General features: G+C 39.5%; 2 protein-coding genes across 3 annotated transcripts; one reads left to right on the top strand and one right to left on the bottom strand.

Annotated features, from left to right (window-relative positions):
- Positions 1-79: 79 nt before the first annotated feature.
- On the bottom strand, positions 80-3654 carry hsf5 (heat shock transcription factor family member 5). Of its 2 annotated transcripts, none has more exons than XM_027273299.1 (7): positions 3527-3645; positions 1966-2451; positions 1567-1884; positions 1374-1462; positions 902-1267; positions 625-741; positions 80-540 (listed from the first exon to the last, which is right to left on the bottom strand). In XM_027273299.1, the coding sequence occupies exons 2-6, from the start codon at positions 2441-2443 to the stop codon at positions 625-627; spliced, it is 1368 nt and encodes a 455-aa protein (XP_027129100.1). In that variant the 5' UTR covers positions 2444-2451; positions 3527-3645; the 3' UTR covers positions 80-540. The 2 variants fall into 2 exon arrangements, with proteins under 2 accessions (XP_027129100.1, XP_010741423.2); XM_010743121.3 differs by having other exon boundaries at positions 81-540; positions 1966-2459; positions 3527-3654.
- Positions 3655-5215: 1561 nt separating this feature from the next.
- On the top strand, positions 5216-8051 carry supt4h1 (SPT4 homolog, DSIF elongation factor subunit). The gene is given in 8 exon segments (XM_027273576.1): positions 5216-5243; positions 5246-5297; positions 5634-5674; positions 5677-5721; positions 5724-5739; positions 7200-7255; positions 7605-7658; positions 7765-8051. Coding segments are annotated over 8 exon segments (345 nt in total). The 5' UTR covers positions 5216-5230; the 3' UTR covers positions 7833-8051.
- The last annotated feature ends 10220 nt before the right edge of the window (positions 8052-18271 follow it).

Here is an 18271-nt window from a genome sequence, read left to right as displayed (position 1 = left end):
TAAAAAAGTAAGTTCAAAAAAAAGAAAGAAAAAAGACTGAACCTAGCACTAGTAGATGATTTTTTTTATTATTATTTTTGTTACAACCTGCGACACAAATGTGTTCTTAAAAACAAGCTCTAAGTCTAAAATGTGCACATTAAAATGGTTTAGGCAGGCTTATTGCAGCAAATGTCAGTAAAAGCTACTTTAAATTATAATTATTTAAAAACATCACAAGTTGGTAAAAACATTTGAGATAAAACTGTGTTAAAAATGTCGAGGTTAAACTTTAAAAGTACTGTTGTACAAGTCATTCTTATTCTTAGAGAAATAAAAAGTATGACTTCAAGTGCTACTAAAATGATGTTTTGTACTGTCTTTGTACGTATGGTCTAAAGTCACTAACAATAAGGTTAAAACACGACTATGAAATGACATATAACTACATATAAGACTTAAATTAGAACACAGCAACAAAGAATCATTACAATATACAATAAAGTCTGGTGACGATCACGTCATGTGTGAATCAAACTCCCTGTCGCTGAGATTGATGACCTGCAAACATACGTTTAAATTGTGAAATCTGTCCTTCCACTGGTTTTATTCTGAATGTGCTCACTAAACTCAGTCACGTCTTACCTAAAGATTTGGTGTACTTCCTGTGCAGCTGCTCTTGTAAGCCTGACTGGTAACCACGAGGGAGTAGTTAACTCCGACATCTATGACCTCAGTATCCTTTGCATCATCCCTAGTAACCTTGCCAGGGCACAGAGGAAACCACAGCGAATAATAAATAAATCTCTATCAAATATAAAAAGACACGTCATTGATAAACAATGACAGACCTCTCTCCAAGCCTTTTTTTGTGTTTTTTGCCTTTAGAAAAGATAAATGTCTTCAGAGTGTAGAGGCTTACCTGAAATATGGCGTCTTCAGGCATCTGCTCTGGTACTGAAAGCACAAGTTCCTCCTGCTCTTTGTCTACATAGGCACTGCCTGACGTAGATATGATAATGGGTGTGTCACACAAAGGGTTATCTTGCATGGTGCTGGCAGGTCTGCTGGTGATGGTGCTGGTGCTGGAGGTGGACACTATTATAGGGCCTGTCTTCTCTAAGGGCACAGCTCTAACCAGGCAGTTATTGGGTGGAGTTTCCATCACCTCATCTGCAATCTGGAAAATGGTGTCCATGCTAACTTTGAATTTTTCGTCCTCCTGGTGTTTGTCCTTCAGGGGCTCCAGGTTGTGATCTCCATGACACATGTTCACAGGATACCTCGGCTAAAACAATAAAAAAATATATATGTGTTTAGACATTTTACTGCGCATTTGTGCTTTGACCAAGGACAGATTTGTTGTGAACACATGACAGTGTGAGTACACTCACCTGGTAATAAGTGTGGGGAGAGAACGACCCTGTCTTCAGCCCACTATCTGTCAGAGGTGTCAAACAGTTCAGCTGGAAGCACCGGCAAACTTCAAGAAGAATCAAAGATCATTTTAGATCGTAGAACAGGGTTTTGTACAATTTAAGTGAAGTCATGTGACAAGATTCCTAACAAGTTAACCGTCACGCTCACCTGGGGAATAGAAGCCAGGCTTATATGGTCTGTGAGGAGAATTAAAAGTGGCGAAATTTGGACTTCCATGGACCTGTAAACCCTGTTGAATTTGCACAGGAGTGGATCTTGAGGCTACTCCAGCGTACTGGTGGCACAAAGCTGCTGGTATCCCTTTGTTTGAAGCAAAGACGGTGGGAGAAAGAGCTGCACCATGACCCCGTATCAGGTACTGTGGTGGGATTGGGGTCCCATTGTACACTGCCATGGCCTGGGATTGATTTAAATAGTAAGGACGAGGTGACGTCTCATGTGTGGGGCTAAACCGTGAAGAGCTGCCTACAGAAACAGAAAAAAGAAATAACCTGTTAGACAGTGATTATTACTTACTATAGGGTTCCACTGTTTTTAGCTACTTGCCTCTTCTCGCTCTGACTTCACCACTCATACCCGATTGCTGGAATCGAGTTGGGGTCTGACAAGTCACACCAGTTTTCATCTTGGCCTTATTGTCGACTGTGAGCCTCATCAGGCTCCCAAGAAGTTCAGGGTGGTTTCGCTTGAAGTTGAGGTTGTAAAAATGATGAAACCGCTTATGGTCTCTGCCGGATTGGACATCGTCTTCAATCGCCAGGTTGGCCTTCTTGAAGCCGTACAGATTGAGCTGACGGACGAAGCTTGAGAAGTTGGTGGTTTTGAAGGCGTCGGCGTTGTCCGAGTTTTTAGCATCCGGAGACAGGATCTGCTTCTCGAAGAGAAGTTGATCAATGATGACGAGCGTGCCTTCGCTGTCCCAGCAGATGGCTTCATTCGCTGGGTTGTTCACCAAACGCCACAGCTTGGCGGGAAAGTGATTCGGGTTGATGCTGTTAGGCAGCAAGTTTCCACCAACATCCATGCTTTTGTCTGTAGGACTGGAAACAGAGAAACTGTTATAATGTAGGTATTATTTATATCATGGTCACTTACTTTTGTAATATTATTTATATTATGGTCACTACTCTTGTAACAATAATATTATTATTTGTATCATGATCACTTTCTTTGCAATATTTCTTACACTATGGTCACTTTACATTACAATACTCTTTTTATATATCACGCCACTTTTATCCTCAGTACTTGTCTGTTTTGAAGGTTGTTTGTTTTTCGTGTTTATTGTGTAGGTTATAGATATTTCTGTCTGTGTATTGTGTAGGTTATAGATATTTCTGTCTGTTTATTGTGTAGGTTATAGATATTTCTGTCTGTTTATTGTTTATGTTATAGATATTTCTGTCTGTTTATTGTGTAGGTTATAGATATTTCTGTCTGTGTATTGTGGAGTTGTTTTTTTTTTTTTTTGCCTTTTCTCCTTTTTTTCTAATTCTGTAGTGTATGCTACACTTTCCTATGCTGCTGTAACAAGTACATTTCCCCGTGGTGGGATGAATAAAATATATTTAATCTAATCTAATCTATATTAATCCACCACAACACTCTTAACTAACAGTTATACAGCTATAAAATAGCTTACATGGCTAAAATTACATTAGTTATAAAGTTATAAAGTAACTAACATGGATAATACTGTATATTGTAATAAACTACAGTTATGAAGTAGCTAAATTTGCTAATATTGCACATTTTTAATAATGTTAATTAGGAGTGATAACCTTTAAAAATATGAAGCTCATTTGCTTAATTTTTTTTTTACTAATTGGAAGTCTACATGAAGATGACACATCATCATTCTCATAAGGTTTAATGTTAATTATAGCGTTAATTAAAAATAAATAAATAAATAAATAAATAATAAAACAGCTAACTGTAGATGCTAACTTTTAGCTACTGGGCTAAAGGCGACCGTTGGCCGCTCCGCGTTTGAAAAATTCTGTATTAAAGTTAAAGTTGGAGACATTTCTTTAGATATTACTTCATTTTTTTTTTTAAAGGTCGTTATGCTACAACACCGAGAAAGAAAACTCCACGATAACCGTACCTGGATCCAGTACCGGAGGAGAAGACCGTCAGCTGTTCTCAGAAGGACCGTTGGACGTTGACGAACCGTCGGTTGGACCGTTGGACTTCAGTTGGTTTGACTAACCGCCGCGATTCTACAGTTTGTTGTGATTTCTCACGCGTGTTTAACGGGAACAAATGTGTGAATAACTATTTAGTTTGCGTCTAAAAGATCACGCACAGAAGTATTAGTAGCTGCTAAAATATAGTAACGTGGTAAATGTTTTTTTGGAGCTGTTTATGAACATTTTATCAGAATCAGAACTACTTTAATAATCCCAGGGGGAGATTTTTTTTGTTACAATACTCCAGGTTATGTTAAACAAGTAATCATCCATTAAGAACACAATATAAATAAATAAATATATATACAAGAACGTGAACAAGAACAACATTTTAATAACATGTTGTGTTATGTTTTGTTCATTTGGACAAATGAGATACAATAAACACTATAATAATAATATTATCATCATTTATCAACTGGTGAGGTGGGAAAAAAAACCCTACTTATAATCTGTTGTTGATGTTGACATTGAAGATAGTTGCATGCAGATTAACTTGAACTTTATTTATTTATATAGCACCTTTCATACAGAATTGTGCTTTACAGAGTAAAAACTAACAGTTCTTAAGGTAAGAGAGCAGTTGCACGAAAAACTAGAGATTAAATGTGTTAACTGCATCTGTTGAAAAACTAAACTCAACTAAAGAAGACAAAATGTGAATTACAGAGGCTGTTTAAAATATGGTTTACTATATGTCAGAGCCAGAACATGCTTTTAAAAAATGTCTGATTTAATTTAAATAACAAAAAACGAGTTAAATGAATACTTAGTTTCAGTGTCTCATTGGAGGCAGATTCAAAATAAATAAATAAAACCTATTAAAATGTATAAATAGTTAGATAAAATGGAATAAAAGTAAAGCAGTAAATCAGATAACTAAGCAAATAAATTGATAAAAGTGAAAACTGTGTAACAGAATTAAAATATGTAAACAGAAAAATATTATTATATTATAAAAACTCATATTTCTTTATACGATAATTGATTTTATTATATATCGGTGTTATTATATACTGTATCATTACTATATACTGTTTATTAACAATAACTCTACCATCATATATCAAACCCACCTGTTTATAATAGCCTTTTCCATCTGATTCAATTGTCATATTTTAACCTGTGTTTAATGTTGTATTCTTGTAATTTGATATACTTTCGTGGTTCTTTTTGTTTGTTTTTGTTATTTGCTGTCTACTCTCATTTATAGTAAGGTGTCCTTGAGTAACAGAAAGGCGACTATGAAATAATGTATTATTATTATTATTATTATTATTATATATTATTATATATTATTAGTTATACCATCACTTGCCACTGCACCTTACTACCTATTTTCCTTGTCCCGTTCGTGTTTATTTTTTCTCCCAGTATTTTATTCTATTGTATTTCTATTGTATAAACAGTTAATAATGAATAAAGTCATGTATCTATCTATGGTTGGAGGGTACAGAGTTTATACAGGCGCACAGGGACGCCTCTGTGCTCGCCTCCTATCAGGGTCCTCAGCCTGAGTGACGTAGTCCCCCAGTGTGTAGCCTGGTGAAAACATTAATCCGTTTTTTATTTGATTTATTATTATTATTATTGAGTATCACTAGCAGGAGCTTAACGTGATGGCTTTGGAAACGGTCCCAAAGACCTTCGCCATCTGCGGGCTTGTCTTCTTTGCTCTTTGGTGAAGGTAAGCCGACTAAAACAACGCTGATGCTAACATGTAGCCGCTTTATGCGTGAACTCAGACTTCGGATTTATGTTGCCATGACGACCTGTTTACTGAATATAACGGCGACCGTTGGTTTTAATAGTGTAAAGTTATAATAGTTAATAATAATAATATAGTTAATAGTTAAGATAAACTTAAACTGCGGGTAGAGACCAGTCGAGCGTCTCTCCTGTTTGTATCAGAGGTGTTTATCCTACTCCGCCTCTCGTCTCTCTCTCACTCTCCTCTCTCCCTCTCCTTTACTCCTCTTACGTCCTCTCTACGCCTCTTCCTCGTCCTCTTCTGCCTCTCACGACCATCGACCAGTTTGAATATGACGGCTGTGACAACTGTGAGTCTACCTGCAGATGAAGGGGAACCGAGAGATGGTCTATGAGTGCACAGTTCCTCCTTCGATGGGTAAACATTGATTGATTATTCAAAAAGCTTCACATGGATGTTGTGGAAATTGGATTATACTGGGGGCAGATTTTAACTCATAACAGGGTTTCCCACGGTGCTTGAATTCCTTGAAAATGCCTTGAATTTCAATTCATGTTTTTCAAGGGTGTTGGGAAAATGCTTGAAATTTGGGTGATGTTTGCTCAAGAAACCAAGAGGAAACCAAAAATTGTTTCCAAGCGGCTACGCGCTTGATCCGATGCCCTTTACATGCAGAACTCAGTTATCATACGCTCGACTGGATGGTGTATTCTGCCAGTAAATCATGATGTCTTCTGTGTCTGGTATTTTGTCTTCCTGGGGCTGGTACAAAGCAAAGCATACTGGTTGATCATCAAGCAGCACTAGCATGTATCTTGTTAATGGACAGGTGCAGTAAGTGTGGATTGGGTCTGTGTGATGGTCCTTGCTGTGAAAAGTTTCCACTCACTGAAAAGAAATTACTCGTCTGCTGATAGACATACTTTAGCCCCCTTCAGGCATTTGTCACTGTTATTGCGCTATGGTAGTTACACAACACACCGCTCACAAGCTGAGAATACAAGCCAATTCACAATTAGTTAAAAATCAAAACAGTCAATCTACCACCATATGAAATAATGCTAATTAGACCCATATTATTATGCCATACAGTGGCACCGCTGCGCTTCCCATGACCATCATGGAACACAACTAGTAGGCTACCTATTTAAAGGTGCTGGAAAAATGGAAAAACTGGTGCTTGAAGGTGCTTGAAAAGTGCTTGAATTTGTTCATGAAAAAGGTGTGGGAACCCTGCATATAGTGTGTGTGTGTGTGTGTGTGTATTCTGTTTTTTTGCATGTCTCGTCCACTTACCTTATTTGGCCTCTGATTTACTGAGGCTGGCAGGGAGAGATAATTATAAAAATAGTACAAGGACAAGAGAGACGGGTTAAGGGAAGTGTCATTTGGATGTGAAACATAATTTACTGAGCAGAAAACCTAAAAAAGGAATGTTATGATCAAATCAAATCAGATTTTATTTGTATAGTCCAAAGTCACAAAGTACATTTTGCCTCGGAGGGTTTTGCAATCTGTACAGGGAGTGACACCCTCTGTCCTTAGACCCTCGGTTCGAGTGAGGAAAAACTTGCCCACAAAATAATTTTAACAGGGAAAAAAGGTGGAAGAAACCTCAGGAAGAGCCACAGAGGAGGGGTCCCTCTCCCAGGACGGGCAGACGTGCAATAGATGTCACGTGATATTATCTGTATCAGTAGGGAGGTGTCTGAGACAGCCCATTTAAGAGAAGAGCTCCTCAGGGAGCCTTTTCTCTCTAACCCCTTTTGTGTGTTGCACAGTTAAACGCTCCTTCTTGTACAAGAATAATAAATTCAACTTCTCGTAACAATGGACTTGATTTGTTTTCTTGATGTTTACTGTCTGTGTGTTTACAGTGTGATAGCCATGATGAGCCCCGAGGACAGTTGGGTAGCTAAATGGCAGAGGATAGGTAAGGATGGATGCTGATACTCAAAGCTGCATTTATTGAATCACTTCAGCTCCAGCTTCACTTTGCTTATTGCTTATGTAACATACACAGATATAGACATAAATACAGCTAAAAACAAGGAGCTCAACAGGTAAACATTAAAATACTATGTACAGATACATTTGTAAGACTAAAATAAATGTGGTGTATGTAGCAGGGTGCTTTATGTACATGATGTCCACACATACATGTACCAGCATAAGTAGATTGTGTAAGAGTGATCATATTTACATGTTTCAAGTAAAAAGACTTTTCAGTTTTGTGCGTCATAAAGTATGTGTACTGTATATTTCTTTGCTCCATCCTACAGGCAGCTTCAAGCCAGGTGTATATGCAGTATCAGTGACAGGCAGACTACCCCCAGGTACACTACATCTAACTGCATCGCCAAACACACACATAACCTTTACAACATTTACTTTAGCCTACCCCGCTATATTCGTCCCTAACTGTCTTCTCCGTCTCTAAAGGTGTGGTGAGAGAGCTGAAAAGCAGAGGAGTGATCTACAAATCCAGAGACACGGCAGTGAAGTCGTAAACACGACTGCTTCTGCTTTACTTTGTCTGATTGGCCACACCAGAGCACCAACTCCAGGAAGAAGTTAACAACAGTGGGACTAAATTTGGTCGTGTCTGTGATGCCTTATGGCAGCGTGCTCCAGCTGTTCAATTTCTGTTTGTTGTTGTGATTAGTTATATTAGTATGGGGGCTTATGGGAGAGAAAATGTGTTTTGTTTTTTTTTGTTTTGTTTTTTATTATTTTGAGTAATTGTGAAAAATAAAGGTCTGTTTTATAACAAAACATAATCGTCTTTAGTGTTTATTTTGGATTTATATGCTACAAACCTATTTTTAACCATGCTAGTAGTAGTAGCTGTAGACAGGGCATCACTTTCATCAAGACTGACCTGCTCAAAGGTTCACCTCCTGAGCTACCAGTCCACCACCATACTTTGTTCTATACTGGACTTGAACCGGCCACCAATGTGCTTTTATACTGTAGGATGTTATATTTTTGTCAAACTATACCAGTGGTTCTAAAACCTTTCTTGAAAAAAGGATCCAAGTTGAATTTTAGTGAAATAAACGTCTGTGGGAGAGAATAAAGTCATATTTATTCAGCTTAGTATCACTACATTCATTATACGTGACTCACCACAGAGTCATGTTCAGGTCCTTGACTCATCATCATATTCTCTTACTGCTGAAGTGTGAGGAGACGATCTGAAGCGAGGTCAGCCCGGCCGGATTGTTTATTCTTGCAGAACAATACACCAAGAGCCCTTAGGTTTATTATCAACAGAAAACAGGGTTAGGCAACTTCCACCAATATCATGCACGCCAACGAGCCATGCAGCGGTGAAGTGGATATTTAATCACTCTTTGGCTTGTCTTCATGACGCCAGACTGCCTTACAACATTGCTTTGTTTGGGCCTTTTTTAAGGAGAATACCAAGATATTAAGTAGGTCACTTTGACCTGGTTCTGTTTGACAGGGTTTTCCATGAAAGGCCATAACAATCCAGGTATCGCCTGTGTTGTGGAGAAATTGCTGAAGTCAAAGGTCAATGGTGAGGTAAGGAAGGAAGAAAGTGTTTAGGAGCCTCTGATGTCTTATGCTGTATTATTTATTGACGCTTGGCCAAGGAGAATTAGAGACACTCTCAAAGTTCATCAGAAGTGCCTGAGTCGGTCTCACATTCTGCCAAGCTGGTGGATAGACTTTAAACCCAAAGATAACACCACAAATACTACACGCCCAGAATCAGTCATAGAGAATGTTTTTACTCATGGAGGTGTTATTGTCAGCATATTCTAGTCTGGAGACACAGATGTCTGTTTATGCAGATTGGAACGTCAACGGCAAACTATCTATTATGTCTAGGAAGGCAGCAACAGGTCTCTTCGACCCTGGACACCACAGTGTTGAGATAGACTGGCACCTACTGTTCCCAATCAAAGCCAAACAACTAATACTGCCGAGGACCTCAAGGCCCACACGTGAGCTCGTATAACCTAAGGATAGAAAATTCCATAACAGCCTGTTGTTTGTACTATTTATTATTAGAATAAACAGATGTTCACGGTACAGATCAGGTCAAATAAGCTGAAGTGATCAACTAATTCTTGACCACTGGTGACTGATCTGATCTCCAGAGAGGAGCCTGATGAAACATCTCCGTACTTCTGTGTTTGGGCCAGAAGATGGCGCTTTTGAATGAGTGGCAGAACTACACACAGTCCCAAACATTGCCAGTAGGGGGAACCTTTAATCAAACTGTGAGTGGTGTGATGTTTGTTGAATGATTCGCATCTCCTCTCATCTATAGTTTCCAGTTAAGTTTGTAATACTTTCCAGTTTCCTTCACTGCTGCGGCTTCTGTTTCACTGTACAATAGTCTGTAATAACACCCGAGGTTTGTAGGTCTTGTGTCACCCTGTGCTGCTGTGTGTATCAGGTACTGTTCAGCTGTACCGCTTGGCTTGTATTACTTTATAGGAAGAAGCATTATTTGTTTATTGCCAGAGGGTTTAGGCATTGTGAAAATGTCCCGTAACCTGATGGCTTGGGATCATGCACTCTTTAAATCTGTGTAACGTGACCTCGGTTAGATAAGGGCTTCATTTGACGGGCACCCGGTGCTGATCTTTTGTTGCAACGGCACTGTTAGGGAAACTGGTAAAAAAAACAACAACAGCTGAGGTTATGGTTTAAAGGAATTGAAGTTTATATCTCTGGATCTACCATCATCAAACCAACTCAGCTAATGATGAGCAAGTGCGCATTATTAAATACACACTCCATAAATACTGCCAGAAGATTCACTTCATGTGATGAGTCTAAGGAATTGAAGGAGCTACCTCACCACAAAGATAAATCACATAACAGCCTGAAAAACTACTTTTCTGGGAAGACTATGAGGCAAAAATCAGATGATATAATCAAACTTCTTGTGTCTCTACAACAAAAGATAAATAAATATACCATAACTGGGTCATGTCTCTCCTCAAGAGACGTACAAGGTGTTAAATACAATAGTTTTGTCTCTTACTACATACACTGAGGTGTTGTTCTGCATGATGTGTACAAGCGTACACATGTTTTTCACAGGGTCCCTTTGCAGGCTGTCACACTATGACTGGGTTTCCACTACTAGACGAACACAGCGTGTTAGTTTGAGCTTAATGGAAAACACAACACATACATACAGTCAGCCGTGTTTACGGATCACCGAGGCTCATTTACTGTCAGCAGTGATGCTTCAGTGCAGATAACCTTAATGAAACTGGCTCTGATAAACAGGCTAAGTTGTGATCTCCTAGTGTGGGTGACTCCCAAGAAACGAAATCTTAATTTCACACTCTAAACGGAGAATTCGTCAACCATAATTTGCACTTGCTCATCAAGCTTAATTAAATAAGCACGCAGAGGCACTGTTATTCAAGAAATGGAGAGATTTCGGAGGGTTGGAGGTCAACACCAAACTGTGGAACCTGCTGAACCGACGGAATAACACGACCTTTAACTTGTTGTCAGCCCTCGCTTCGACTCTTACACATCACATACTACACTTTTAATGTCTGGCCTGACCTCCAGTCATCATTCTATATATCTGTACCCCTTTTTATCCCTCGTGCCAATCTAAAAATCTCTCAGTAACGTTGAAGCTCAAGACAAGAGGACCACAAAGGAACTGACGTTTTTAACACCTCAACCATTTTCTAGGTAGACATTAATGTGTGATGTGCATGTTTCCGTTATGAATATACTGTATGTATGAACTGAAAAGCCCTGAGAAAGCTCAGTATTCATATTTTTAACATTAATAGTATAACATTAATGGCCTGGCTCTCATCGTGACAGCTCAGGTAGAGACAGAGACACTGAAAGTGTAAATAGGAAGCGTGAGTGGCTGAATGACAATCTCTGCAGGATTATTTCTCCATCTTTTGACCAAGACATGCTCCAACAACTTCATCTCCCAAAGAGTCCCAAACATGTCTACATGTGCAGCCACATAAAGTTTATTAGACTGAAGCTCACAGTGATTTATTTAACATATCAACCAGCCAGGTACCCATCATGTTGCCTGGAAATCAGACATTTTAAAAGCCACATGGCAAAATATATCTTAACCCTTAAACTCTCATCCCTTTGACAAATAAAGACCTACGTCTTTCCTTTTATTTCAAAGTATGAAACACTCTTTGTTGCACTTTTATTCAAATGTACATTATGTTAAATATTTCTTTGCATCACGAGCAGAACAGAGACTTTTGAACAGAGCATCTACCTACAGCGGTTGGAGACAGTTAATCAAATGAGAAATAAACCACAAGAGTCTCTACGCCCCCATGTGGGTTTGTAACTCGACACAGAGTTGATGTATCAATGAGTGAAACATCATGTCATTGTTCAGTTAACTCCTTTTTTTTATGTAAATTTCATCTGAAAGTAGTAAAAAAAAAAAAAAGTCCACATGCAATTTTTTTTTTTGAGTCTCTTTTTTTTCTCTCTTCACGCTGCTGCATGTGGGTGAAGTCATTTCACGAGAGCTGCAAACTAAAAACAAAACTGTGCTGCAAGACTTCCACGACCACAGGCGTTGTCAGGAAGGCTTTCAGCTCCGCCCATGCGCTCTCCACTACACACCAAGTGTTGTAGCAGCAGCAGCAGCAGCAGCAGAAACATCTGAGCAAAGTGAAGCCGAGCACGCCCTTCATTTTCACACTCAGAGGGACACAAAGGCCCGTCTGCCACAGCCTCATTGGTGCTCACAACTGTGGCTTTTGCCCTTATTTGGATATGTCAAAGGCTTTAAGCTGAAGGAAACAAGGTGTTGAATCGAGGTTTAAGGCGCCTCGGCTGCTGACGGTGACCTCCTTTTAGAATAAGAAGGAATAAAACCTTCAATTCAGGCTCTGACTGACAGGAATAAAGTGGAGATGGGGAAGTAAGGGGATGTATTTCACATGGGGGGGGGGTGGACATTATCAGCAGAAGGCCACACACACACACACACACACACTCAAACTGTGAGTGTGTTTCATAAGGCTGACAAAACTTCCTCTCTTCTGCAGACTGAAAAGCAGCGACAGAACTGAGAGAGAGCAGCTCGTCATGTTTGAGCATTTCAACTCCTTTTTTACAAATGACGGCACGTTTTCGGCCTGTACAACAGGAACATGGGACACACAGCCACTCCCTCGCTGTTGTAGCTGCTCCACGTGGAACTTCTTCATATACCGTTAGTTAGGTTTTCGGGTCAAAGAAGACAGAGTTTAATCTGACTCTCTGTGGGCCTCTGAGTTTGTTTATTGATCGGAAATAAAATGAGTGTGACATGAAATGATTTATGTATCATGTAGGCACAAGCTGAGAGAACCAATGAAAGTGCTGATGTGGGGTGTTCATGCACGACCTCATTTATGTCTGCAGACCTGTGTTTCTCAAACTTTTTACACCGCTTACCACCTCAGAAAATATACGTTTCTCAAGCGAAGGCTGACCCAGACACAGGACGCAGGTTTATTCCTTATAAGATCATTTATTGTTGCCGGTTTATTGAATCCTGAGCTGGTGGAGTTGATCTGCACTCCTCTTCCTAATGTTTTCCTGTTTTCCTTCACTTTCCATTTTACCTGTCACATTTTAGCTCGTACCATCATAATCATGGACCTAAAATATTTCAGAGAGTCGTCCAAGTATCACTACAGTGAGGTCCTCCATTGGCACATGAATCATAATTTGACGACCAGGGCTGTAGATAAGTACCACCTCAAAAAACATCAGGCTCTCCAAGTACCAGCATTTTGCCACATTATGACCCAGCTATGGACAGCTGATGCAGGAGGCAGGTTTATTCCTGACACCAACACCATTTACTGTTGCATGGTGAACAGAACCGATTCAAGAACCAGAGCTAACTTGGTGGAAAAGGGTTACTCCTGTTTTACATTTATCTTGCTACTATTTCCCATTTGGAGCCGCGATTGCAGAGTTTTTGAAGAATTCCTTTAAACCTCATCTTATGGATGGATGCATGAACTAGCAGGCTGATATAAAAACAAAAACTTATTTTAAATTACATTCCATTTCATATTAGACGCGAAACCAGTTGAAATAAAAATGACTTTACATGTAAATAGACATTTTATTTCTTACATTTTTCTGCTGCTTTTTTTAGGACATTGAGCTATGAAGTCAGACTTACAGCTGCATTTGTGCTGAAGAACGGTGACCGTGCATGTGGGGCGATGACAGTCACACCACAATGACACCATCTGACAAGAAAATGAGTCTTTAGTGGAACTGCTAACAACTCATCTGAAACACGACCAGACCAGACTTCTTCACAAACCGCCGGTTTGATCATATTTTATAAGAGAATCATCTGAAATCTTATGATTTAGATGTCAGATAACTATAGTGGAGCATTTGTCGTATTTATCTCTGAAAAGTAATGTAAGTAGTAACATGGAAATACTCAAGTTAAAGTCTGAGAGTAAATCTACTTTCTGCAGAAGCCGGTTTAGAGCAGCGCAGGCCTCTGTGGAGCTCTGGGAGGGATCACAGCTTGTGGGAGGCTGCTCGGTGGTGTCGACACCCGGCTGTGGCCCAAGAGCAGCTAGGAGGGTGCAGGCAGGCAGGCAGAGAGGGGAAATGGCTGCCAGCCCAGATAAGGTCTATCACGAGAGAGAGAGAGGCCCCGGCTCTTCTCTTCAGGATCATTGGCACATGCACAGACGCTAGAAGTCGTCTGCCAGGTGAAGCGGCAGCACTTCAGTGGAGGCCGGTGACTCAAGAGGACGAGGATTAGTAATATGTGGGGCAGGGGTCAGGAGATTGGAGGGTTAAAGGCTAAAAAAGTGCGGCCTTTAAAGACACCATATGCTGGATATTTTCAACAAGTCGTCACTGTGGTTGTTTTACCTGTAACTGGAGCCTCATCGTACCTTTAATACAAATACATAAATGATTATTGACACTCGCACAGATCTTCCTCATTCTCTAGTTTATGCTCTGTAGGTGGAAGGATTTGTTCCCCACATCCACTGTCCTCAAATCTATGATGTCAGACTGCTGACCACAGTTTTTCGTGAGAATAAAATTAGAGAAGACCTAAACCATGTCAGATCTTTCTACACACTCCCACGAGAACACATCCTGCACACACAAGCAGAATGTCCAGCCACTTCTAATTGAGTATTTTCCATTTTATGCAGCTTTGTACTCGGCTACATTTCAAAGGAAAGCATTACAACTCCTCTATAGCTGGATTTGACAGTTTATTTTGGCCGGTGACCTCGAGCATAAAGCTGTGTCAGGATGTCTACGAAGTTGTTAGCAGTTCCACCAAACACTGATTTCCTCTCTCAACTCACTGGAGTTCATTTAAATAACTAATAATAAAAAAATGAAGAACTTCCATAATCTCACAACATCTCAGACTTAGAAAATCTACCTAATTAAATATCTTCACCACACTACTCTGACGTAGATGCATATCATATCTGATAACATATCTGATAACACCTCAGTTACAGTACACACAAAAGTACTTTTACAAGTACATTTAGCTGATAATACCCCTGTTCTTTTACTTACATTTGCGTTGGTACTTTTACTTCAGTGAAGGACACACGAGTACTTCATGTACTGCTGCTTAAGTTCACGTTACAGCTCTGAATGATGGATCTTTCCCTTCTCACACATTTAAGGTTAATTTACATGTTGATGGAGGACTTATCAGGCTGAAGGAGCTGATGTGAGAAGTAAAATAACACAAAGGGAACAAAAACAAATGCAGTTTAAACTTTAGTTTAGTTTAGCAGTTAAACATTTAATTATAGTTTATTACACACTGTAAGATATTTGTTAAGTGGTTAGAAGTAAAGCTAAGTGACACCATAAAACTTATTTTCTGCTCGCAGAATAAACCAAACTGAGCTTCAGGATCACTTCACTTCACGAGCGCTGTGTGTCACATTGCACACAAGGCAGGTCTGATCATCACTCCTCTTCTTTGGTGACCTAGATCAGACCGTCAAACCAGAACTTTCAGTGTTGCAAAAGGCTGCTTTTATTTATTTATTTATTTATTTATGTATTGCACTGCACATCCATTCTGTGCTTAATGAAACTCACATGTAACTTTTATCCGTCATCCACATGTTGCTGTCCTTTGACCTGCTCTCAGCATCATGAAAAACCACAGTTACAGTTGGACACTCTTACACATTTACGGAGGAATTGAAACCTGCAGGCTTTCACTTTTAAAAACCAACAGAAAGGTAATGTGTGATCATGACGCCCGATAAGCAAACTAAATCTTTTAAACAAAGAGGATTCAGGTTAGAGAAACATGGCTGTAGGTGATCCTCACTATCCCCACGAGCGTGTGAGTGTTGTAAGAGGACACACTCACTCAAACGGTTTCAGTCTGAACAAACTCTGTCTACAGCTCATCCTGTAGCTTCTATCTGAGTTGGTGGGCTTCGCTCCAGTCAAACCGACACCTATTAGGAAATATACTTGGAAAGGCTTTGCTGTTTCTAAACTCATATTATCAGTGAAACCATCCTGTCACAGGAAATGTTTCACTCATCAGGTACGTAAACCTTCCTGAGGATGACTATGTGGCACAGAAGTCATGAAACTGTGAATAAAATGAAAGATAACGTGAAATATGCCGTAATTAGTTCACATCCACCTGATGGGAACACTACAGATGTGCTCACAGTTGTGTTGTAATCGCTCTCCACCTTATTTTGGGCTTATTAGCCAACTTCACATTGCTCTGTGCCGTGGACAGAAACTGCATGAAGCCGCAGCGTGTCTGCAGTATAAATGACATCATTAGATTCAGAAAATATGAGAAATATGTTTTGTTTTTAATCTTCAGACATGTTTGTGTCTCGATGGAGTCTGTAAAAATGATCTCCTCAGTTGCAGAAAAAGGAAAAAAAAAAAGCGTCTTCACTGCAGAAGGCAGAGACGGAAGAAGAGAAAGAGAGCGCCTGTGACTGTTAGACCTCTTCCTGTGGTTACATCACGTGGTTGTGGAGGGTTCAAAAGGAGACAACTTCTTCTTCTTCTTCTTCATCCACTCCTTGGACGGACAGAAGAACACCTGTGGGGGCTGCCAGACCATCGACACTTAGAAACAAAAGAACACAGAATGAGAAGGTCGAGGTAAAGTATGATTGGACGACGGCGCTTTATTATTTAAAGCTACAATCATTTGTGACGAGCTGATAAAAAAAAAGCTTTTTTATCTGCCTGATAATGACAGATATGTCTTTGTTGGAACTTTTACTTTGTTAAATCTGCATTTCTTTTATTTAACTTGTGATCAAATGATCTTTATTTAGAAATTTATCTGGATTTTTGGTTTAAAAACCATTAATTTAAAACCTTTTTTTGTGGCTGTAATATAATTCATTTATGTACGTTTAATTTATTTACTGTACTTTTGCATTTGTGCCATATTCTGTCCGATCTGACGTCAGACATCTGCAGTTATTGTTGGATTTGTGTAACTTTCGAAGTGATCTGCACTCAGACAGAAAAGCTTACTCATGCCTGCCAAAATGGCTCCCTCAAGATAGTGCTTCCTCTGGCTGAGTGGTTTAAGTGACTAAAAACTGCACTGAGAGACAGTTTGAAGGGACACGTGAGGTCCTTTGGGTGAATTTTTCACTCTGTAGAAAAAAAGACCAGGCCTCAGTTAGATCTGAACAAACCGTCTGCATGCAAAATGTTTCAAGGCGAATCAGGAAGTGTGCATTTTCTGGTTTGATGAACGCCAGAGCTGTTTGAGCTCGTTGGGACGTGCGTGCGAGCTGAAAGGTTTCAGTTTGGGGTACAAGTGTGTCTGGGCGGGGTTTTTTTTTCTTTTCTTTTTTATGTGTGTATGTGCAGCTGCAGACATGAACACAGGTGCAGAAGAAGAAGAAGTGTGAGAAGACGGAAGAGGATCAGTGGATGTACAGTGCAGTCATCCATAAAGTAGAAAGCACTACTAAACTCCTCGCCACAGTGTAGTGTTTCCTACTTTATGGATGAGTGTACTGTTGGCTTCAGGGAGGAGAGGAGAGACCCGATCATTGGAGCCCGCGCAGGAAGTCACGAAAAGAGGAAACTGCTTTGTCTCACAAGACCACACATTACCCAGAGTGTTGCCCCAGTCAGTTCACATGGGTGGTGTGTGGCGCGGAGCGAAGCTTTCCCCCCCTCCATTTTGTAATTTTTTTTCTGTTTCCTGTACGTGTGGTCTGTGTTGATCTGCAATAAAGACGACTGAATAATATTCTGTGTTAACTTCTTTTTTTAAACGAGAAAACCACACGCACAAGAGTTTTCTGTGAAAATATACATACTTTATTCCTGTAAAAAGATCCATATTTAAAGAAACCGTCACAATTTCAAGTCCTCTGTGTACTACATCTTTAGTTTACTGTTCCTCCATCAATGCCTGCGCATGCAAAAAAAAAGAAAAAAAAGAATAAAACTGAAAAACAATATTAACAAAAACATATTTACACATGAGCTTCCAAAAGGGTAATAAAAACATGAATATATAAAAAGGTAAATCTTCCACTGGTTTCAAACAATGAACGCAGGTCAGGAAAGACAAAAAAAAAAAAAAAAAAAACTTTCCCGCGCTGTATGAAAATATACCACAAGTCCCAACACTGTTCATTATATATATATATATGTACATACACATACACACATATACACATATATATGTATATATATACACACACACACACAGCTTCTACAGCTTCCTTTCCACTGCATCGATAATCTACAACTCAAATATTGTAGACAAGTCAGCCTAGAAAAACAGAAATATGACAGTAACATAAATAAGGCCGAACATGGGTATAACATTGGTATGCATGCAGTCGATAAACATCCTGTAAACAACATATTAAGACTAAACAAGGTCTTCTTGTAAGGCTAAATA

This window comes from Larimichthys crocea, chromosome XXII (assembly GCF_000972845.2).
Source record: "Larimichthys crocea isolate SSNF chromosome XXII, L_crocea_2.0, whole genome shotgun sequence".
NCBI lineage: Eukaryota > Metazoa > Chordata > Actinopteri > Sciaenidae > Larimichthys > Larimichthys crocea.
This window is presented reverse-complemented; position numbering and strand designations above follow the sequence as displayed.